Source organism: Agrilus planipennis, unplaced genomic scaffold (genome assembly GCF_000699045.2).
Source record: "Agrilus planipennis isolate EAB-ADULT unplaced genomic scaffold, Apla_2.0 scaffold48, whole genome shotgun sequence".
NCBI lineage: Eukaryota > Metazoa > Arthropoda > Insecta > Coleoptera > Buprestidae > Agrilus > Agrilus planipennis.
In genome coordinates, this window is record NW_020438937.1 from 1,093,085 (window position 1) to 1,117,105 (window position 24,021).

Genomic DNA, 24,021 nt, shown 5'->3' on the forward strand with positions numbered 1-24,021 from the left:
AAATATTTATATAGTCATTCTTAAACAATATTCAAAGGTAAAACTAATGAAAAATACATAAAAATATTGAGAAAGTTATATAAAACATTATTTAAATATCTTTATCAATAGGGTAGGTTAGGTTAGGTTAGGTTAGGTTATCGGGTTTTGCTCAAGTGACCACCCTCTTTCGATTCCCCACCTCCACCCGCTTGAAAATATTTTTTTTTTACCCCCACCCCCATCTAACCCCCATAACTTTTTATGGGGGTGAGACCGCCACGAACTTTTTATGGTACAGTGGTGGGGGAGACCTCCTCTTTCGATCCCACCCACCTAGACTTCTAGACATTTACCAGAACTTCTTTTTCTGAAATATAATAGGGGATTATTGATAACTCCACTTCTAATTTAACCTATTGTGTTATCTAGAAAGGGGGATATGATTATGTATCAAAGATTACTTACTGATTTTTGTAGATTGATGTATTACGTAAGTTTATATAGTTTCAACTCGGCTAGGCCGGTATGTAATGTTTTAGGTATAACGCCTATTGATGATATTATTGGAATAATTATTCGAGCTGTAAATACTGTTAGAAGAAAATGTCTACAAAATTGAAGGTTTTACTTCAACGGAATTGTTTTATTAATTAGCAATAAAAATAAATAATCTTTAAGACGTCCGGTTTAATAAATATAATTAATTACAGACAATTAGTAATTACAGATTTTATTTTTTCTTTGTTTATTTTTTGTTACCGGCGTCTATTGTCAATAATTCATTTCATTTTAAGTGGATTTTGTTTGTTCATCGGCTTCATTAAGTTATACGACTTTGAGCAGCAGGTAATTTTGTTAATTATTATAAATATGCATCCTAATTGAATCCGGTTTGATAATAGATTGTTGCCAATAAATTATGCAGAAATTCGAAGGTTTTGTATACATATTTTTGGGAGAAAACCACAATGACTGAACAACAAAATGCGCGTTGAGGTATTAAGCAATTCATCGGTGTAGATAGTACACAATATCTACTTACGCATTATGACATAGGAATTTAGGAACATTTGCAACTTCCTTGTTGACATGTACAATTAATTTGGACAAACACATGAGAAATCATGAAAATTAAAGGCGCGTTAATCATTGTATACATACGAACAAACTTTGACTAGTTTATTATTTTTAATATAGTATATTTCGGTTGTTGCATTCCATTCTATTTCACGCATTTAACTATAAAGCTGAATTCACGAAACGTTGTCGCAAAAATATGCCGTGCAAGTATTTACTCTGTTTGAACTTGACACGTTTTAAAAATTGAAAATATTCTACCTGTTACAAATTGGTATTCATTAACAATTTATGATAGGTTTAAGAAATACAAGACCAAGAGAGTATATCAGTAAGACCAAGATTAAAAGTACTTGAGAAAGACCAAGATCAAAAATAAACAAGACTAACACCAATACCAGAACTGAGACATCCTTGGTCTTGGTTTTGCTTTGTCATTACTATACAAGGGATAATGCCTAGTTCCCTCCCATATATCTGTTTTTAATTAGGGTTAAAATTTTCAGTATGTCGAATCCCCTCCTAATTATTCATCGATTGCCTCCCAACGGCGGCGGATGACCTTGAGTGCTAATTGCCACTATAAAGTCATAAAGAGTTGTTTAAATAATACAGCCTCACATCACATATTAATCTTAATATTATTCATATATTATAGACACCACAATAACAATAATAATTTTATCGGACTACCCTTCTATTGGTCAAATACAAGACAAACTAAAACTAATAAAGTTTTTCTAGATGATTGCATCAAAAAGCTAGACGCACACGAATTTTCAAACATTGAATTTGTTAAGGTAGTGGGAAACCATTTTAAAATTATATTCATAACTGATATGTGTTTTCTTTCTGAAATTATTTTATCTTTAATTTACTGAAGTACTGAAGTGCACTATAAATATATATTTATTTTCGATAAATAAAATCGGTAAGTAGTCCTTAATTTAATTATCGGAGCTAATATGAACGGGAGGGAACTCGGCTAGTAGCCAGGAGGGAATTCGACTATCTATATTTTAACCAAAACCACCTGCGGGAGGGAATTCGGCATCACCGTATACAAGATGTAAACGTAAAATTGATTGTTATTGTTTAAGGGCATCCTTCCATTATTTAGAGAGGAAAGCTGTTCATGTGACCTTTTTTGTTGTCGAGCAATTTCGCATTTGCGTTTGCATGCTATTGAAATTGGTGTTTTATTAAGTCCACGTCGACGAAGTCTTTTAAATCGAGCGACATTCAAGCAGAAGTAGTATCCCTTTGCATATAACGTATATTTACAGACAGTCACGTTGAAACTTAATTACCATAAATCACAGGATTGTCACAGTTTCCTTTGAAATAAATAAATCTGTACAATCGACATTTCGTGTTATAATAATGCAACGTTTTACGTCACTGGACCTTACGATACGGAAAAATTCTTCTTTGTATCTCTACTTCCTTTTTGTATTCCAAGAAAATTACTGCAACACAACATCTTTTTACAATTTATGTCGAAAGGGAAGTGTGGAAGATGCTCGGACTTTATTTATGGTATTTATGATATGATAATATGTCCTTTCTTATATCAATCGATAATGAATATCTACTCTATTGTATTGTAATTTGGCATTCAGTGAAATCAAGGATTGTGTTATATTAGAAAATAACTAAACAATAGTTACTTTTGCATTTTGCTTTGCTACCGATAAATTTACACTAATAACAGTCATTATAGATATTTATGAAAGAAATGCTACAGTAGGTACTTATAACAAATGCATACGTATTTGTCATAAAAAGTACTGTCTTATAATTTTTCACCTATTTTATCACTATTCCAATTGAATGTACGATATTTTCTCCTGATTTCAAAGACAAAAGCATAACATTCCCTCGCGAGTAACAAATCCCATTTACCTACTCTGTATTAGTCCGCGTAGTTAAATACCACCTTCCCATTCGACTATAGGTACCTAACACTTTCCACAGAGCGGATGTTAAAATACATTCCCAATAAACAGTAAGTACTACAGAATGATCAAGTACCCGATTTGGATCCGGTACGCAGCGGATTTTGCACTGTTTTTAGGATCCGGCCAGATACCGGACGCTGGGTACCAGAAAAAAAGAAAAAAACCAACACCACCAATAATAATTTATTAAGTAATATAACAAAAAGCAAAAACGTACCTAATAAAAATTGGTTATTAAGATTGTATTGATATAGATCATTTGTATTTTTTTATTGATTATTACACTATGTTATTTGCTATTTGGATATAATTTTTGTGTTTATTTTTTCTCATAATACATCAGTATGGCCTAACGGTTGCAATTTCTGTCGCTTGCTGATATATAGGGTTTTGATTAACGATAACTTATTAGTATGATTTTATCACCTTGCAGACTTTTAGATCACTTTCACACAGTGCGATAACGACACGAGTAAATCGCAAAGACACAAAGTATATCCAAAATAAGTGTATTTAAAGCGAACGCTTTCACACTGATCTGATATTAATATCGTTGCAGTAAACTTATTCTTGTGTGTCTTTCTCAAAGAAAAAAACATTCAATTACGAAATAATCGATTTAAAAGAATTACTGTTTTTCGTTCCATTAGATACATACAACTAAACCAGACAACACTGCCAGGATAGTTAGTCTCGCGTTTCAACTTGGAACGTTGTCGAAACAACGTCGTTCCGATACGATACGACAAATCGCGTGCAGTAAATCGTATCGTTGTCGTACTATGTGAAAGTGACTTTAGAGTTTAAAAACTTAGGTTCGTTTCAACGGGCTCAACTGAACCTTCTCGTTTGAAAATCCGCAAGCCAGGAATTAAAATTTGATTGGTTTAATGTTTAAAGGACTACTTGAACTGCACTTAATGTGGTTTGGAACGTTGACGAAGGTGGTATTTAATGGAAAACCCAGCAGAAGGAAGACGTGAATCGTTAACCGTATTGGCGGGTACTCGGCAAAGCTAATGCCTCGCACCCGGTTATCCGGTACCTGACAAAATCACTATCCGATGCATCTTCGATTTCTTACCTGGGATGTTATCTATATTACGCGTTCTCGAATCTGAAATTCTACTTTCAAACTAATTAATGTGAAATTAAAAGATTAAAAAATGCCCTTCGACAAGCTTTAGAACAAAGCTTTATCTATCTTACTACAAAATTTCAAACCTTTGTTCAAAATATGAAACTCATGATATCTAGAACCGATAAGCATGTTTTTACTCTATGGCGCGTGTACCATTGAATCTACTTAATGTATCAGCATCTTTTGAGTAAACAAGGATTCGGTGTTATTTTTCAACGTATCAGCATCTTGAGTACTATTGACTCGTGCTGAGGCAACTTTTATAAAAGATGTAACCGAGTGGACTAATTTCAAAATTCAAAACAAGAAAAAATCACTAAATTTTTTAAACTCTTGCCTAAAGCTGATTATAATGATTTATTTTAATTGCGAATTTATAAATACATTGATTTTATTTTGATACATATACATATTGGTTTTATTTTGGAACCTTAGAACGTATTCCCTATGATTTCATACTAATTACCATTCCATATCCACGGTTTCTGTATTCGCGGCATATTTATCGAACGTATACCCCGCGAATAAAGAGTTTTTACTGTACTTACTGTTTTTCTATAACATTCAGTTTTTGCATTTTCCGGATGTAAGGACAGCGCCAATTGCAGCCGCTCTGAGGAAGTAATTTAATTTTTTTCCGGGGTCGAAAAGGCGCATTTTATTACCCGCTGAGGGTCACAGCTAGATATGTAAGACAAACATTTCAATGCCCCTGACACGACTGTATTAATTGCTAGTTTAATTAACACTCATTGTGCACTTTAGTTGCATTTAAATGATTGTACCCATTATGCAAGTACCTTTTGGGTATGCGAATCGGATACCGTTTGTTTTTATTCACATTTTGTCCTTTTAAAGAAAACGCATTATACTGCTATAATAATACAAAATTAGAGATAATTATAAGCGCAAAAGAATTCAGAATGCATATCTACTCTGCATCTATAAACGAAAGTCGACTTGTCCATTTGGGCGGTTTAATTACGATTATAATTTGCAAACGTCTAGATGGATTTTGATATGGTTATAAGCTGTATTTGAACATCATTATCAGCAAGGCTGATGAGACGTGATTTTTTGTAAAAACAATTTGTTTGCAAATAAATTAAGAACAACTGAAGAGGAATTCAAGGAGACATTGAGCAATCAAGCAGAATGTAAGCTTCTACCTAGTTATAATACACAACTTAAGTCAACTCACTTTTAAACATCTGTCTGAAATAATATGTTACAATTTAGATTGCTAGTTTTAATTTTTTTTTGGATGATAATATTGACGGTTGCTTGACCTTACTGACACAATAATAACCTGTTTAATACAGCTACATATGTAGGGGTTGTTGGAGTTTTGTAAGGATTATTTTAGAAAAAGCAGGAAACATAAATAGAAGTTAAGAGGAATAGAGGTAGGCCTAGATTAGATAACTGTTTGCGAATAGTTTTAGGGAAATGGGAAGATTAGCTCAGAATATGCGGAGGTCCAATCTTAGGACTGACGACACTATGATGATGATGTGATACATTCATATAATTCTTCTAGTTTTTTGAGTTTTGATTAAGTAGTTATTAATTTAAAGGAGATAACTAAATTTTTGGCCAGCAAATATTGAACTTTTCCTTGAACAGTTTGGATAAATCAGCAACCAAACCGGGGTTGATCAATATCATGTTATCATGCATGTATCTGGCGGTATATTTTGGCATCAATAGACGAAAGTATCCAACTAATTAAATAAGAATATTAATTTTTATTAAGCAACTGGCAATTTAGTTAATTTTGATTAATCATAAATCATTTTACATTAAAATAAACTATAAAATTAAAAATTTCAGGAATGCGTGAAATGTATAATCTCGTGGAAGCTACACGTGCGATTCGTTTCTACTTTCTACCCACGCGACGTCGTATTTTTGGCGACGACGTTTATTTAATTACATTTGTTCGTACATGATTATTGTACGTAAATATTATAATCATTGGGAAAATTCGCAGTATTGATCGCAAGTAATGATAATGAGACTGATCGAAAAATCCGAACACGCACGCACGAAAGCAATTAAACTTTGAATGGTATTTTCAAGAGGACAGTGACAATCTCGATAAAGAATGCATTATCGAGCAAGATTCCCTATTTGGCAACAAAATTGCAATAAATACTCATCCACTCAAAGTAGACAAAGGTCGTCATTGGCTATGCAGAAACATAAGTATGTCATTTGGTAAATGCGACGTGCATGGAAAAGTGGATACAAAACAAATGGAAAAATTCAACTGAATTTTTTTTTACAAAATTCCTATCAGTCCCCATTTTAAAAACGTAGTTTCTTTGTAGGTACATATGAAGTCACATACAGTTGCACTTTCGTATTTTTTAAACTGGAATATTGTTTGTTCCCTTGACATACATATTGCTGTAGTCTATTTCCAGACTTCTAATTCGACTTTAATCGGATTTTATTAATTTTTTTCCGAAAAACAGTCACAGCCCGTAATCAATAGCTTAAATTTTTCCACCATAAACACGGTAGGAAACATTATCTAATATCATGATCTGAGAAATTAACGATGCCCTTAACAACAACAGCATATAATAATTGGAAAGGGTGACTGTAAAAGCAGAAATTTTCTTTATCTCGAATTTTTTCTAACTCGAATATAACAAGAAATGTTAACTATACATATGTAATATATATTAAATTATTTTTGGAAACCTCGTGAAGTGGTCTGTGCAGCACTAAGAAAATGAAAAACGAAAATTTATTTAAATATTAAAGCGATATTTACAATTTATCCCACTTGTCCATTGCTTCATAAACGANAAATAATTTTTAAAAACACATGTCAAAATTGAGATTATTACAAGTTACCTAATAAATTCTATTATTTTTACGACAAATTCAGTAATTAAAATAGAAATTGTAATTTTGCGTTGTCATAAAAGTTTAGTTTTCTCCGCGAGGCTGTACTTATACATTGTTATGAAGTTATTATATTTTTTTTCGATCATAAATTTTAATGTGGATCTTTGTGGAAGTACTTTTTAACGTTAGTTATTAGACGCTTTTATGAAATAATAAATTAATTAATCTTGTTTTGTAAATCACACAAAATTTTAATAAGAATAATGGCGTTTTTTATTTATTCCTTTAGAATATAATTATTCACTTAAAAAATGATTTGTGATTATAATTAGAATAACAGTGTGTACTCTTGTTAATTTTTCTACTTATTTAATTAACTTACCCTTTCGAATGAATGAAGGTCTTTTGAGTGGTCCATTATCCGGAATATAAGAAATAAGAACCGAACACTTAAATAAAACAAATCACTGTCAACCGAAATGCGAAGCACGGTTGTTTTGAATATCTGAGGGCTATTTTGAAACTAGTGTTCAATAATATGCATCCTTATGCTGTAGTAATTGGTAGGAGTTCTTCGATTCAAGGTTTGAAATAAAAATTATTCCGATTTGGATGTCCAGTGACATTGTCCTAACACCTGAAGTGTGACATAGCGATTAACGTAAAGTGGGGCGTAAACTATTTTGTTTATTATAATTAATTAGTTATTAATTTGTAGTTAGCATGCTATTAATTCAACCCCTCATTAAGTTAACCATCTTTCATCAGAGCGGCGGTTAAGGTTGTAAAGGTTTATTGTTTATAAAATTCTATTAACATCTCGCCTCCTTTGACGAGGCTTTATCAGAGTATTTCTAATTTGAAAAAGGTAGTTCTGATTCCATATCATTAATCCTAACTAATTAGTCCAGTCGGTAGAGAATTTTCTCGACATAAATTTGTTATAGGACGGGGGTTGTTCCTTGTTGTAGCCGGGGAAAAGTTCCTGTATATTTTTAAACTCCGAAAAAGTGTGCGTCAACAAATGGAGGAGATCCAAAGTTGGTAAAAACCAGGTTTTTAAATCTAGAAGGCAAGGTATGCTTTTAGAAAGATAAGTTTCAAATAAAAATTGTAGAGAAATTAAAAACCTTTTAATTTGAGCCGCAGTTAGATTAATGTTCACAATTACTTATTGCAGAAATCCCAAAAAATCGTGAAAAATTGCCATTTATTGCAATTTGATTGTTTATTGCAAAAATCACTTTTTTAATGATTCTATCACATTGAAATGATGGTTTTTGAATTTGGAATCAAACTAGTTTTAGTGGATGTAAATTGGTCACAGCTTCAATCTCTTCGTAAAGGTTGAGATCTTCATATCCCGTTAGGGGCAAATGAAAAAAAATTATTACTGTAAAGAAAGGGGTCATTGTTCTTCATAAATAATTAGAGCTGGAGCGACCCCCACGTAACGTACGAATTTTTAACCGAAGCATACGAAAAGGTAGCTTTGAAACAAACATTAAAAGAGCAAAATGAATCTCCTACGACCTATTGTTTGTAACTGTTAAGAAATTTGGGGGCATTCGATGGTAAAATCATTATATTTTGTAGTATTCGTACGTTTGTACGTTCAGTAGGGGTCGCTCCAGCTCTGATTGTTTATAAAGGAAAATGACCCCTTTCTTTACAGTAATAAATAAGGGGTTAAAAATGAATTTTTCATTTGTCCCTAACGGTATATGAAGATCTCAACATTTACGAAGACATTGAATCTATGTGCAACTGAAAATGTTTTCCCAAAAAAAGCTATGACAATAATTATTCATGTTTGTTGGGATAAACAATTAACAATATCTCACTAACAAATTTACCAATTTACGTCCACAAGAAGTAGTTCGATTCCAAATTCAAAAACCATCATTTCAATGTGATAAAATCAATGAAAAAGTCATTTTTGCAATAAACAATCAATTTACAAGAAATGGCAATTTGTTACGTTTTCTTGAGATTTCTGCAAGAACTAACTGACAAAATTAATCGGTCCGCGGCTCTTAATTAAAGGTTTCTAATTTCTCTACAATTTTTATTTGAATCGTATCTTTCTAAAGAGCTTCTAGAACTAAAAACCTGGTTTTTGCCAACTTTGGACCTTCCCCATTTGTTAACGCACACTTTTTAGAAGTTTAAAAGTATACAGCAATGCTTAACTTTTCCCCGGCTAGAAGGTCCGGTAACAAATTTATGTCGGGAAAATTCTCTACCGGCTGGATTAAACGATATATGAGTTTGTTTGTTTGCTATGCTTTCATTACTTAACTGATTAGCAAATTAAGAAAATATAGTCGCATATTTGTCGTATTTTTTCGTTTTATTATCAATTAATGTTTATTGGTTGTCGGAAAAGTAATATAACTTTAGACACCAGTACGGCCCTGCATTAAATACTTGCTGGAAGCTTTCCAGTCTTTTTTTCTTGTGTTCGATTTACGAGGGTGGATTGANGTTACGTTTTCTTGAGATTTCTGCAAGAACTAACTGACAAAATTAATCGGTCCGCGGCTCTTAATTAAAGGTTTCTAATTTCTCTACAATTTTTATTTGAAACTTATCTTTCTAAAAGCATACCTTGCCTTCTAGAACTAAAAACCTGGTTTTTGCCAACTTTGGACCTTCCCCATTTGTTAACGCACATTTTTAGGACAAGGAACACCTCCCGTCCGGTAACAAATTTATGTCGGGAAAATTCTCTACCGGCTGGATTAAACGATATATGAGTTTGTTTGTTTGCTATGCTTTCATTACTTAACTGATTAGCAAATTAAGAAAATATAGTCGCATATTTGTCGTATTTTTTCGTTTTATTATCAATTAATGTTTATTGGTTGTCGGAAAAGTAATATAACTTTAGACACCAGTACGGCCCTGCATTAAATACTTGCTGGAAGCTTTCCAGTCTTTTTTTCTTGTGTTCGATTTACGAGGGTGGATTGATAAGTTTCCGGCCTAACCAAGAGATGACGCCACTAGGCCTACCTTGAGGTGACATTCTATAGTACCATCCTTGGATAGCTTGTAGCTATAGTTTCAGCCCGATCTCCTTGCTAGTGTAGGTTTGACAGCACGCTGAACAAGACGCCTCTGTGGTTTTCGTAAAAATGGAAAAGCAGGAAAATCGTGCTGTCATCAAATACTTTTATTTGAAGGGGTTAACGCCGAAGGAAATTAAAAAAGAGATGGACTCAACACTGGGGACATCCTCCCCGTCATATTCAACCGTTAAGCAGTGGGTTTCCGAGTTTAAAAAGGGTCGTGTGAGCACCTCTGATGGGCCTCGCTCAGGACGCCCCGTTGAGGTCACAACTCCAGATATGATCGAAAAAATTCATCAAATAGTGCTGGGAGACCGCAGATTGAAAGTGCGTGAGATAGCTGAGACCTGTAAGATGTCATATGAACGTGTGCAACATATTTTGCACCAACATTTGCATATGGAAAAGCTCTGTGCAAGATGGGTGCCGCGTTTGCTAACAGTCGACCAAAAATTGATTCGAAAAAACATTTCTACCGCAAATTTGTCATTGTATAAGCGTAATCCAAGCGAATTTTTGCGTCGATTCGTAACCGTTGACGAAACGTGGGTCCACCACTACACTCCTGAAACCAAAGAACAGTCTAAACAGTGGATTGGACCAGGGGAACCAACTCCAAAGAAGGCAAAAACAATTTTTTCGGCGAACAAGGTTATGGCTACTGTTTTTTGGGATGCAAGAGGTATTATATACATTGATTACCTTGCAAAGGGTAATACTATCACTGGTCAATACTACGCAGACTTATTGCAACGTTTGAGCCACGAGGTGAAAATTAAACGACCTCATCTGGCGAAGAAAAAAATCTTGTTTCATCACGATAACGCACCAGCGCACACGTCAATCGTTGCGACGGCTAAAATCAACGATCTAAAGTTTGAATTGATGCCGCACCCTCCTTACTCTCCAGACCTAGCCCCGAGTGACTATTTTCTGTTCCCTAATCTCAAAAAATGGCTTGGCGGTAAGAGATTTGCGGACAATGAAGAAGTAATCGAAGCTGTAAATGGTTATTTTGAGGAGCTTGACGAATCAGTCTATAGAGATGGCATTAATAGACTGGAACACCGCTATGAGAAATGTATCAGCCTTGGAGGAGATTATGTTGAGAAATAAAAAAAAAAAAATTTTAAAAACCTTGTTTTTCTTGGTCAGGCCGGAAACTTATCAATCCACCCTCGTATAATCGTACAGTGTACGTAAGTATGGATGTCTTCGATTTCATAACGAACAGCATTGGCCGCATAAACTTGACACTGAAATCGTTCGAGACCAACAACAAATAACAAACAACAGCGACGAGTATAGAAAGAAAAAGGTATGAAACCGTTTTAGGAACAAATCGGCAATGACTATACGAATACGTTTTTTATAACACGACAGCGGCCCGACCATAAAATCCGCGTTTCACAATGTTGCACCATGGTTAAAGTCCAGAAATAATGGTGCAAGTTGATTAAAGATTTCTTTTTACGTCCCGTAAGGAATTTTAAAAGTAGACGGTGAAAATTATAAAGTAATTCATTTTAATTAATTTCGTACGTTTCATAGCAGTATCTAGCGTTCCGTACTCCAAAAGGAAATAACGGAACCTTTCTAAAATTGCCCATCTAAATATGTAACCGTATTATACCAAATAGCAATTCGGAAACAGTGTTTCCGTAGGCCGTAGGTGTATGTCCTAATCTCGGGGTTCTANCAGCAGAATTAAATTTACTAGGTATTTTAGTTGATATTACAAATTCAATTGTAATAATTAAGAAACTTGAAATAATATTTAAAAAAGCATGTCAAAATTGAGATCATTACGAGTTACCTATTTTCTACGGCAAATAATAATAATCACAGTTCGGACGCGAATTTGTAAAAATAAAATCCCAGCAGAATTAAATTTACTAGGTATTTAAGTTGATATTACAAATTCAATTGTAATAATTAAGAAACTTGAAATAATATTTAAAAAAGCATGTCAAAATTGAGATCATTACGAGTTACCTATTTTCTACGGCAAATTCAGTCATTTACAATCGAAAATTGCAGTTTTTACTTTGCCATAAAAATTTAATTTTCACCGTGTTGTTAAGGATGTTCCTAGTATGTTATGCTTTCAATGTTTAGATGTATGTAATGATGAACTACGACCAACACCAAGAGTGTCACAGTTATTATACTAATACTTACTTTTTTTTTTTAATATTTCTAAGCTCAACGTTTTTTATTTACCGAGTTGTCTTTTTTTTTTCAATCATACATACGAGCTTATCATGACTTTTAAGAGTAGTGTCGATAGTTGTGAGAGTTATGAAAACTGGAGAACTTTTCCTTCCTCCAATTCATAAATTGATCCTTCCTCTAGCGCATAAAATGGTACAAGAAGTAAAAAATATCGAAAAAAAAATTAGTTTGTTTTTCCACCATGTATTAGTTATTAAGACACAGAAACAAAGAACACTCACTCCGAGGACATTCTAGTAGTTCTCGTTTCCCAAACAGTGGTAAAGTTTCTTTTTTTATATTCAGTGTTAATAAAGGAAACTGAAAATTTCCTATATTAAAAATGTTTTTTTTTTTCAATAAAATAATATATTAAAGTTTCTTCAAATAGTTTAACTCATAAATCCACCGAAAGCAATAATTTTTTGATTAGTTTTGTTTATTTGATCTTGGTCTCACATATTTGGGCTTGGTTTTAGTCTTGGTCTTGTTCGTTTGGTCTTAGTTTTAGTCTTGGTCTTGTTCGGTCTTGATTTTAGTCTTGGTCGTATTCGTATAGTCTTACAGTCTTTTTTTCATCACTAAATATATGTAAAGAGCATACTTATTCTTCTTTCAATTTCCAAAATTAGTAACGGTTGAATTAGGAAAAAGCCAGTCAGTAGATTTTTTAAATTTACTCGATACGTCTATTTCGCCTTATGACATACAGGACCGTGCTTAGGAATAGCCCGTCCGAAGCTACAAAGTCACGGAGCGCCGAAAGTCCTTGTAATATTGAAACCAACTTTTCGAAGAGATTGTAGGGATTCTCTGATCCCGAAAACAAATTTTGCGATGAAGTGACACCCTGTATATTATTGCGAAATGTCTCTTTCCGCTTGCCACTTGCTATGGTCTTTACTTATTTATTACGTTTAATAACCGGTGCTGTGTATTCATAACGTTGCAACACGTTAAAGTTTAAAAAATATGGTGCAAGTTAGTTCGTGATCTCCCATTGCTTTCATTGGACCAATATAAGACAACATTGAACCGTGAAATGTAAGGAAATGCATTGCATTTACAAATTTTCATTGATGTCTGTCATAGAAGAAATTGTTCAGCGTTCGCAGTTGCATCGGATCATGTCGCAACACGTTTAAAGTCCAATGATTTCTTGTTACTTATATGAAATTTGAGTACGAATAACTCAAATGAACTTGTGATTGAGATAATATTTCCGTTTAAAATGTTATTTCATAACCTATAATAATCAAAAGTTTTGAAACAATTTAAAAGATCAATATTACATTTTAAGCAATGTTTCAAACATTTATCACTAAAACAGATTTACACTCCATTAAACTTAAAATTAATATTTCTGTCCGTCAGATGTTTAGGGGCCTTCGTAGATAACTATTAAAAATTATATCTGGATAACAATGAAGAATACAATACGTATTATTTTATGTACCTATAGAATGGCTTACCATCAATTTACTAATCGTAATAGAAAAATTGACGATTTTCATCATTATTTGTTGAAATTTTAACTCGAAATCTCTAGATCTTTAAATGTCCTTTCACAAACAAAAGATATTCGTATTACAGAAATTGGATTGTATATTAAAATTTAATTATTTGACAGTACTGAAGAGACTTAAAAGGGATTACCTGTTTAATTTGAAGATACGTGCGAGGAAGGTAAACCGCGTGTAGATAATTTTGCAGGGAAAGTTATGAGTTTGACGAATGGCACGTACGATTTTGAAATGTTTCGGAAGAGCTTGCAATTACATATTTGTTTAAAATCCGCGCTTCACGGAAAACTTTCTTCAAATTAAATAACGATTGCCTCATTTTTTTACTGCAAAGTAGCGAGAGAGACGTGTAAGGACGAGGCGTGTAAGTACATACATTATTATCATCCATGGGCTCTTCCTATTTTAGTGTTTATTTTTGAAATTACGACATTAAACAACGTCATCAGAGGCGCGACATATTTGCTAATAATGCCACTTTTAATTTTCAGAATGGAAACAATGAAGTATTTTATGATTTTATGTCACTCAAATGTTATATATAAATAATCGTCCAGTTATTGTTTAACATAGGAACAGTTAAATAATAAAGAACTTATTATCATTATTCATGTAAACATGTAATAATCCAACTGTTATTTAAATTATTGAGACAGATAATCAATAAGTGAAGTTTACTATTGAAAAAAAACGTTTGGTTAGCCTTAAATTTTGTCAATTTATCCATCAGTCAACAGTCGGTCAAAAATTGCAATTTTCGGTTAAAAATTGTAAAAAACCGGCAAGATATTTGCAAAATGCTATAAAGTTGTTTCAGACTCGGGTTTTATAAAATTTCATTCGATTTAATAAAAGATATTAGTATAACAAAAATACTGGTGTGCAAAGGAAGAAAAAGTAAGGAAAGAGCGAATATAGGAATAGGAGACGAAAAATTAGAAGAAGTCGCCGATTTTAGGTATCTAGGACGTCAGATAAGTCAGGACAGAAGAATTAGTAGGGATATAAAGCGGAAGATAGCGCGGAGTCGAGTGGCCTTAAATAAAAAGAAGTCACTTCTTTGCTCGCGAACGGTTAATTTAGAAATTGAAAAAGATTGTTAAAGGTGTATGTTTGGAGCGCGACGTTGTACGGGGTGCCAAACATGGACAGTGGGCGCGGCGGAAAAGAAGGTTAGAAGCGTTCGAAATGTGGTGTTATAGGCGGATGATGAGGATATCGTGGGTAGAAAAGGTTAGAAATGAAGAGGTATTGGAAAGAATAGGAGAACAGAGGACTCTATGGAAGTCAATAAAAAATAGGCGAGATAGGTTGGTAGGACACCTTCTCAGGCATGAAGGTCTAGTCAGAGACATATTAGAGGCAGAAACAGGAGTTAGGAGGGGTAGAGGTAGACCTAGATTAGATTACTGTTCGCAAATAGTTAAGGATGTGGGCTGTTCTAGTTTTAGGGAAATGCGAAGATTAACTCAGGATAGGAACGAGTGGAGATGCGTGTCTTACGACTGATGACCTTATGATGATGATTAGTTTTTGTTTTATAACTGAAATCGGTGGAAATTCGATAGTGAATGGTACGATACGACTATTAAGATTATAAGATTCATGGTACATATCTCGAAATTGTAGGCGACTACAATTGTTTTTTATTTATCTTCATACGACAGAGGTTCTGCGAGTACTAAAACGTCTCCTTACTTGATTGATTCCTGCATTTTCGCCGATTGGTAAGAAACCTCCCAAAAAGTATCATCAATTCTACTGTTTTAAGGATGATAATCATCTTGTGCGAAAACGCGGTATTCACCGGTTGAATCTGTGAGCACCTGTAGTGTATTTACTTAAAAAGTAATTATCCATATTTACATGTGTGTATATGATAAGTGTAACACGAGCTTTGCAGTTTTATTGTGCGTATCATAAGTTGCGAAACACGTGAACTATTATCGCGATAAATGTATAAATGTTTCTATTTGCCGCGGCTGCCATCCAATTGTTATTATCATAGTTAAATTGCTGAGCGGACTTGACCGAGATTTTATGCTAATTCGCCCCGTACGCCGCTTTGTTCATGTTCTCGTACCCACACGACCGACGTACACACATAAATTTCGAAACAACCTAATCCTCGTTTAGATTTATCGTAACCTTATAGAAGAATGCAATTAAATAAATGGCTTTGTTTACCGCCGTAAAGCAAAAATGTGCTGGCTGAAATGGTATATCAGTTGCAAGGGGTAATATCAGTTAATACAGGATGAATGGCCAAAAATTAAACTACTTATCGCATTTAAACTTTCAAAGGTGTATTCTCGATGAAACATTTTCAATAATAAAGGAAACAACAATAAGATTAAATTCAAAGTACTTATACAGAAAACCAACAACAACGGATACAATCATCCCCGCTTATTCCAACCAATCTTTTCAAATTAAAATAGCTGCCTTTCACAGTTTACTACACATACTAATCAACATACCCCTTTCCGAAGAAGACTGTAAAACAGAATTAAATATTATAAAGGAAATTGCAATAAACAACGGGTACAAATTAGAATTAATTGAAAACTTACTTCATAAAAAACTCCGCCAAAAAACTCGTACAGAAATTTTCCACAACCAACCAAAACCAACGAACTTTTGTGCTTTAAAATTCATCAAAAACACTAGTTATAAAATTAAAAATAAATTGAAACTTTTTAATATACACGCCATCGAAATAAATAAAAATAGCCTTAAATCAATATTGGTTAACATCAAACTAGAAATAGACAAACAAAAAAGAAGTGGGGTCTACCAAATAAATTGTGTACATTGTGATGCTATTTACATAGGTCAGAGTGGTCGTTCTATTAAAACACGCTTAAAAGAATATTTAGATAGTGTAAAAAACTAAAAATACACAACTGGCCTAGCAGAACATTGTACCACAAACAACAATAACATAGATACTAATAACGTAAAAATACTACATACTCAACCAAAAGGTAAAAAACTCAGGTTGCTAGAAAATCTGGAAATACAAAATGCCATCCTAAATTGTAAAAATTTAGTTAATAATCAAAAAGAAATAAATATATACAACACTCCATTAATAATCACACAACTCTAATTGTTTCTGTTTTACCCCCACTTTATAATCTATTTATGTATAAAAGCTCATGTTTAACATCTTAGCCTTAGTTATTATTGTACTCTTGAAAATGACCTTTTAGAGATCGAAACAATTGTCGAGGAATAAACAGTTTTGTTGAAACATCCTTTCCTTTCTTTTCCTTTATTAGTTATCGCATTCTTCATTCCAATAATTTTAGTTCTATCATCGCCAAGAAGTTCTCGAAAGCTTTGGCTGGGTTTCCAACCAAAACCCTTTAATTGTCATCAAGAATTTTTTCTCCCATGGAAGTTTAAATTATAATTGAGAGAAGTACACCATGACAGGAAAACCTTCCCATTCCTAGTGTGGAACCCAATCGCCACGAAATGTACAAACAAAAATAAAAACAAAATCTTCTTACCCCCCTGCGTTGTTTACTGATTTTAATTAATAGAAAGCTGAATTTAGGGATTATTAAAAACGTTTTAAGATGGTTGGACATCAAGAGCCCCATCAGTTTTTTACAATTACCTTTCTATTTTGTTTTCTTTTTAAAATGAAACTTTTTTAGCTTCGTTAAAGGCTCCGTTGGGTATTATCTACAATCGTTAACTACTACAGCATTTTATGTTTCTTCGTGTACATTTTTTGTGTATGTTAATACAGCAGCTCTTTTGGAGCTCTCTTCTTAATGGAAAGTAAGCAAATAAATTTTTTTTTCAAGACAGTCTAAGGTCTAAGCCTTCCGGTTTTTGATTCACCTTCTGAAATTTATTGGAGAACATAAGTTAAAAATAATGTCTTAATGGTCTAATTAGTTTTATGACTTATATAGAAATTATAACAATCAAGGTTTGAGTTAGATCCTTAATTTATAAACTAATATGAATAAAACTTCTAAATTCACTTACATTGATAGTGAGGTGTTTGTGTTTGAGTTATTATTAGACTGTCATCTTGAACGTTAGGCGTTTAGGTCACATACATGTAAGATTCTTCAGAAGTTAGTTTCCTGTATAGACCTTATTAACACCTCGTTATCATCATAAGGTCGTCAGTTGAAGACTAGTTGAACACGCACTTCCCCTCTTTCTTATCTAGAGATAATCTTCATATTTCGCTAAAACTAGAACATCCCACATCCTGAACTATTTGCGAACAGTAATCTACTCTAGGTCTACCTCCACTCCTCTTAGCTCCTGTTTCTACTTCTAATATGCCTCTTAAAGCCCTTTATGCCGGAGAAAGTGTCCTACCAACCTATCTCGCCTATTTCTTGTTGACTTCCGTTACACCTCGTGCTCTCGTACTCTTTCTAATACCTTCTCATTTCTAACCGTCTGTAATCACAGTATTGTTAACATGCTCCTGTAACACCACACCTCAAACGCTTCTAACTTGTAAATATCTTAGATATAACAGAGGTACTATTGATAAAAGTTTGGTTTTTTTAACATTATTTCAGAATTATAATTTCCGAGATTCATTGCTCGCGTGACATACCAATTAAATATTATATCTGACAGATAACTATTAAGCACAAAAGTTTAATCACGTCTTGTAAAATAACACTTTGCATATTTCGAAACTTTTGAATGTAATACGTGCCTCACTGTGCGGCAACGTATGAATGTATTATACATTCGTTTCTAAATGTATGCATCTTACAATCAGATAATAAACAATTATTGGGCGAAGGTTCTTTTCCGAAAGCGGTTTGGTTTTTTTTTCTTGCAAAATTTATTCATTTTACGTAAAGTTTAAATCGACAATAATCGCCTTTATCGCTAGTTCGCACGCTAACTTGCGCTACCCCAAATGTTAATGCTTACCATATTAGTAGATACTAATCGGTAAGTTTTTATCCGTGGAAATTACGGGAGGTAAGGGATTATAAAGGAGAAACTCCTGCCTCCCGAAATGTTGGGAACCCAGTGTTAATGTGAAATTACTTAATACAAATACAGGCAGTCATAAAAAGATAACACTAGACATTCTATGTCACTCTAATTGTCCTTTGGGCATTTGTCCTTAACTGTATAGTGTTTAATGTATTAAGTATAATTGTCCTTATTTTGGCATATGCAAAAACCAAACAATAATCGTTAATAATCTGTCATCTTTATTAAGGTTTCCATGCATATGGAGTCTCCTCAGGATTTTTGATATTAGTCACCCACGGTAATGACAAAACAATAGATAATTATTGAAAATTTCGGCTGTCTACCTCTTAGCATTACTAGCAGCGAAATGTTTCTAGTTTATTAAGAAATATAGGAACTTTATTTTAACAAACAGTAATTGCTAGTACTTGTATTAAAATAAAACCTAGTTTCGTACCTGAAGTTTTTTATGAAATATTATTCTGAAAATTTATTTCTGAATTTTTTACCAACTACAAACTACCTCAAATTAATAAGGGAAAAATTGTTGCTGTTGTCACACCCCCGCCGGGAATCGAACCCGGGACCTTTGGCTTTACGCACCAATGTTCTGACCACTAAACTACGAGAGGTGACAACAGCAACAACGACCAACCGACCTACAAGGTTAACGATCCGTCGAACTAATGTACCTGTATACTTATTATTATGCTATGATAAAACATACATACAATTTAGACATCTTTTAGAAAATTCATTTCAGAATAATATTTCATATTAAACTAACTCACTTCTAAAAGTTGTGTAAATTGTATGTATGAAGTTTTTTCTTTATTGAATCGCTTCCTTTCTCTGCTCTATAATAAATTTAATTCAATACCTTTTTCTAGGTAATATACACTATCCATCTTTAGGTATGTAACTATGTATAGATAAGTTTAGTTCTTCTGATGTCGTTAAAAGCTCAGTATGATGTCGGATTGCTATACAATTATTATTCATTAAAAAGGCAGAGAGTTTAATGGTGCTGTCTAACCTTTCAAGTGGTAATTATGCGTCAATTAATGGGCAAAGCATTATTTTCACCCCATTAAGTTATTATTAAAAGATCGAGGATATAAAGAGTGTCACAATCGCATGTAATCATCGTCGTTTGCATGCATTCAAATGCGTATTTATGGAATTTAAAAAGCGTGATATGTTCACAAGGCCGTGTACTCTGCTGGACATGTAGGTAATGTGAGCAGGTATAAATAAGTGCTACTTCCACTGCAGGTTGCAATTTTAATTAAACACTGATGTTATGAAAGGTTCTTCAGCGTTCCGAGTTCTATAAATAACGGCAGGATAATTCGCGTATGTTGTATCTTCATTTGCGAGTAATTTCTTTGTATTGTACCTATTTGTATATGTATGTATACAGGTAAGGCAAAAAACACACCAAACAAAGAAATTACGCACTTCTTTTTCGTCGTCTTCATCATCATCGTATGGTCGTCAGTCCTAAGACTGCTTGGACACGCACTTCCATTCTTTTCTATACTGAGCTAATCTTCCCATTTCCCTAAAACTAGAACAACTCACATCCCTAACTATTTGCGAACAGTAATCTAATTTAGGTCTACCTCTATCCCTTCTAACTCCGGTTCCTACCACTAATATGTCTCTTCATGCCTGAGAAGGTGTCCTACCAACCTATCTCGTCTATTTCTTATTGACTTCCATAGAGTCCTCTGTTCTCATATTCTTTTTAATACCTCTTCATTTCTAACCTTCTCTGTCCACGGTATCTTCATCATTCGCCTGTAACACCACATTTCAAACGTTTCTAACCTTTTCTTTTACGCAGCGCCCACCATCCATGTTTTGCACCTGTACAGCTCCGCGCTCCAAACATACACCTTTAACAACCTTTTTCGAATCTCTGAATTAACCGTTCGCGATCATAAAAGTGACTTCTTTTATTGAAGGCGACCCAACCGTGTGCTATTTTCTGCTTTATATCCCTACTACTCCTTTCGTCCTTACTTATCTCACTTCCTAGATACCTAAAATCAGCCACTTCTTCTAATTTTTCGTCTTCTGTCTTTATATTCGCTCTTTCCCTACGTTTTCTTCCCTTGCATACCAGTATTTTTGTTTTACTTTTGTTTATTTTCATACAATACTGTTTTGTCAATACCGCTTCCATTTTATTTAAAGCTATCTCTAAGTCCTCCTTGCTAGATGCTAATACTGCTGTATCATCTGCAAAACTTAGCATTTTAATCTTTTGCCCCTGTATATCTATCGCTACAGTTGTACAGTCTTTAATGATGTTGATCGCGTCTTCGATGTGTAAATTAAGTAACGGTGACAGTGTGCTTCCCTGTCTGGCTCCGTTTTTAATATTTTCTTCTCTATGTTGCAGGCCCTCCTCTATAACTGCCTGTTGCTCTTTTTACAAACTAAATATCACTCTTTCATGTTGAAAGAACAAAAATGCATAATTTAGTGAATATATTTTTTAATCAAGTCTATCTGAAAGTACTGCCTGCTTCTCTGAAAATTGACCTAAACTAACCATTATTATTATTAACGATTATTGCATTTCTTGGACTAAATTACTTTATAATTTACATGAAAAGACGACTATGGGTATTTGAATGAACTTTCTTATATCACGTCGCATTTTTCAGATGATGTCTCCCTTTGACTCATGCGTCTCTATGTTTGATTCTAAATTCGCCTCTAGTGTATATGTATACATACCAGATAATAACACTATTACATACTATTTATTAGTTATTAAGGTGAATGTCATCCCAATAGCTATTATTTATGGTGTATAGTTCAGTGAGTACTAAAGTACTACACTTGACCTAATAGTGTCAAAAAATCAGCTTAGAATTTTATGAATAAACAGGTGGTGTATTTCTACGTCATCTAATTGCAAATCAATATTTTATTGCAACATCCTTAATAATGTGAGTTTTAATGGGTAATTCATGCGCAAACGTACTTTTTATCTGTTTTCTTTTTTTTTTCGATTGTTATCACTAATACACGAAGAATTACATTTTTGGAATGAAATAGACGCGAAAGTGATAATAGTGTAAGTACACTTATTACCTTGTCTTGTTGCCTTTTACAAAAAAAAATGTTCGCTCTACTCCAAGTAGTATTATAGGTTCTTTTTGAAATAAAAATTGCAAATAACTCAGTGTGGTGATCAATAACTCGTTACTGTTAAGATATGTGTTAAAAAAGAAAAATAAAATCAACACTACCTTGATTAAGCAGTACTAGTTATAAGAAATGAAATAAAATTTAAACATCATAGAAAGTGAAATATTAATAATAACAGAATCTATTTTNTTTTACAGTGCTTTATCACGTCCTGCAAGCTTTTTTCTGTTACACCTTGAGTAGGTACTACCTGTACGTTGATTTATATACAGAGAAATACAACAGTAGACATTGGAGTGGACCAAAAAAATACAACATCGGGTTTATTCACCTTAAATTTAATTAACAATTTTTATGCTTCTCATAATTATCTTTGTTGTTCTTAGCTCAGTTTGAATTAATATTCTGACATATTTGCACAAAAACGCAGGAAATTTATGTTGTTGTCAAGTTTTTGGAATTGTCTTGAGAAGAGGGATGTTTCTCCTTTATCTCTAGGTAACGTCTAAATGTTAAATTCATAGGCTCGTTGACATCTGCTACATATACATACATATATGTAAGTATGCTGTTACAATTCTGTAGTACTCCTAAACGAAATTGCATACGTACGTACGAATTCACCTAAATTGGTAGAGAAATTGTAATTTGCAAGGAATAAATGAATGACTAATATTATCGTTCCAAAAATGAATATTGTTCAACAGATGGAGTTCCCTACAAACGTCAATGGCTTGAAACAAATTCACCTGTATTATATACAGGTTACTTTGGATTCACAGTTCAATAAATCGATCCTGTCAAGGACGAAAACGTATTGATAAACAATTTGTTTACTACATATCGTACCATACATATTTATGTGTCTACCTATAGCAGCTATTAGCTGTGCTGATTCATGTCTTTATGACGATAGGTATAACTTTCGATTTTAAAATCAGAATTCTAAATTAAGTACATCATTTTTAATGATAATGCGCAAGTGTGGATGCCAATCTAGGAACACCTGGTGTGAATAAATCGGGCGGTGATTTTTTCTTTAAATTGTTCAATAGTCACAGTCGTCTTCTAGGACTTCTGGCTCAACAAAAATCGGGTACTGTGTACATGTTAATGTATTGATTAAAAATTAGTAGAAATCCTTAAATATCCTCTTGACCTTTGATTTTATAATTTCTTAGATATTAAAATTGTTAGACTTAGATGTTTTTATAGTAATTCTACGTGTATTTATATGTTTACACTTTCTCAAGAGAAAGTGTAGCTATTTTCGCGGTGACATCTAAAAGTTTCTTTTTAACTATTGAAAACTGAAAAATAACATTTTTTAATTATTATGCACCCATATAGATCATATAGTGGCTATCTTAATTCTAAGCATTTACTGAATAATTAGATGATTTTTGTATTCTAATGTTAATTGTAATCGCGAATCTGATTATTCGTCATGAAGAAGAAAGGACCTTCGTCTATATTTAAAATCGTACACTCGCTCTTCACCTTGACCTAGTCACGACAGTGCGCTCTATTTAACGACCTGGTTAAATGAAAGGCGGCGCTAAAATCGTGACATATCGTGTCCTGTTATGCCAAAGAACTTCCATGGTAGTCGCATGATCAGAAAACCACACAGTAAATAATTATACAGGATATAACAGAGCCGACCTGTGGAGGATTTAAAGTAGGTGCAATAAACAATCGCCCGGTGAATTCAGCAGCGTGGTTAGGCAGTACAATAAAAGTTTTACAGCTATATGGATGAAGAATGTAAACATTACCGATAATCGAATGTTTGGGAGGTATGTCAAAATGCTACGAGACAAATAAAAATTTGGAAGAACGTTCCTCATTCAATTCTAAAAGTCCTGTAAAAATTACAAATCGATTCACTAAACCGTTAAAAAGTTATTGAAATTTTAAAAAATTGTAATTTTACACGTCATTTTATGGAGATTCGTTAACCGAACAGATTAAATTTATTTTTATTAACAGAAAAAAAGCTACCAGAAATTTCAAACTTTTATAATAAGTAACTTGAA

At 33.2% G+C, this 24,021-nt stretch overlaps 2 protein-coding genes across 2 annotated transcripts in view; one reads left to right on the forward strand and one right to left on the reverse strand.

The window, feature by feature from the left end:
* Window positions 1–7,472, reverse strand: part of LOC108732537 — a 146,607-nt gene extending 139,135 nt beyond the window's left edge. Inside the window, exon 1 of the mRNA XM_018463410.1 lies at window positions 7,406–7,472. Within this exon, the coding sequence (XP_018318912.1) occupies window positions 7,406–7,441 (36 nt within the window). The 5' untranslated portion in view covers window positions 7,442–7,472. The remainder of the gene's footprint in view (window positions 1–7,405) is intronic.
* LOC108732536 (nuclear migration protein nudC) overlaps window positions 1–24,021 on the forward strand; it is a 179,062-nt gene that overhangs the window by 140,466 nt on the left and 14,575 nt on the right. The gene's annotated exons all lie outside the window — the stretch shown is intronic.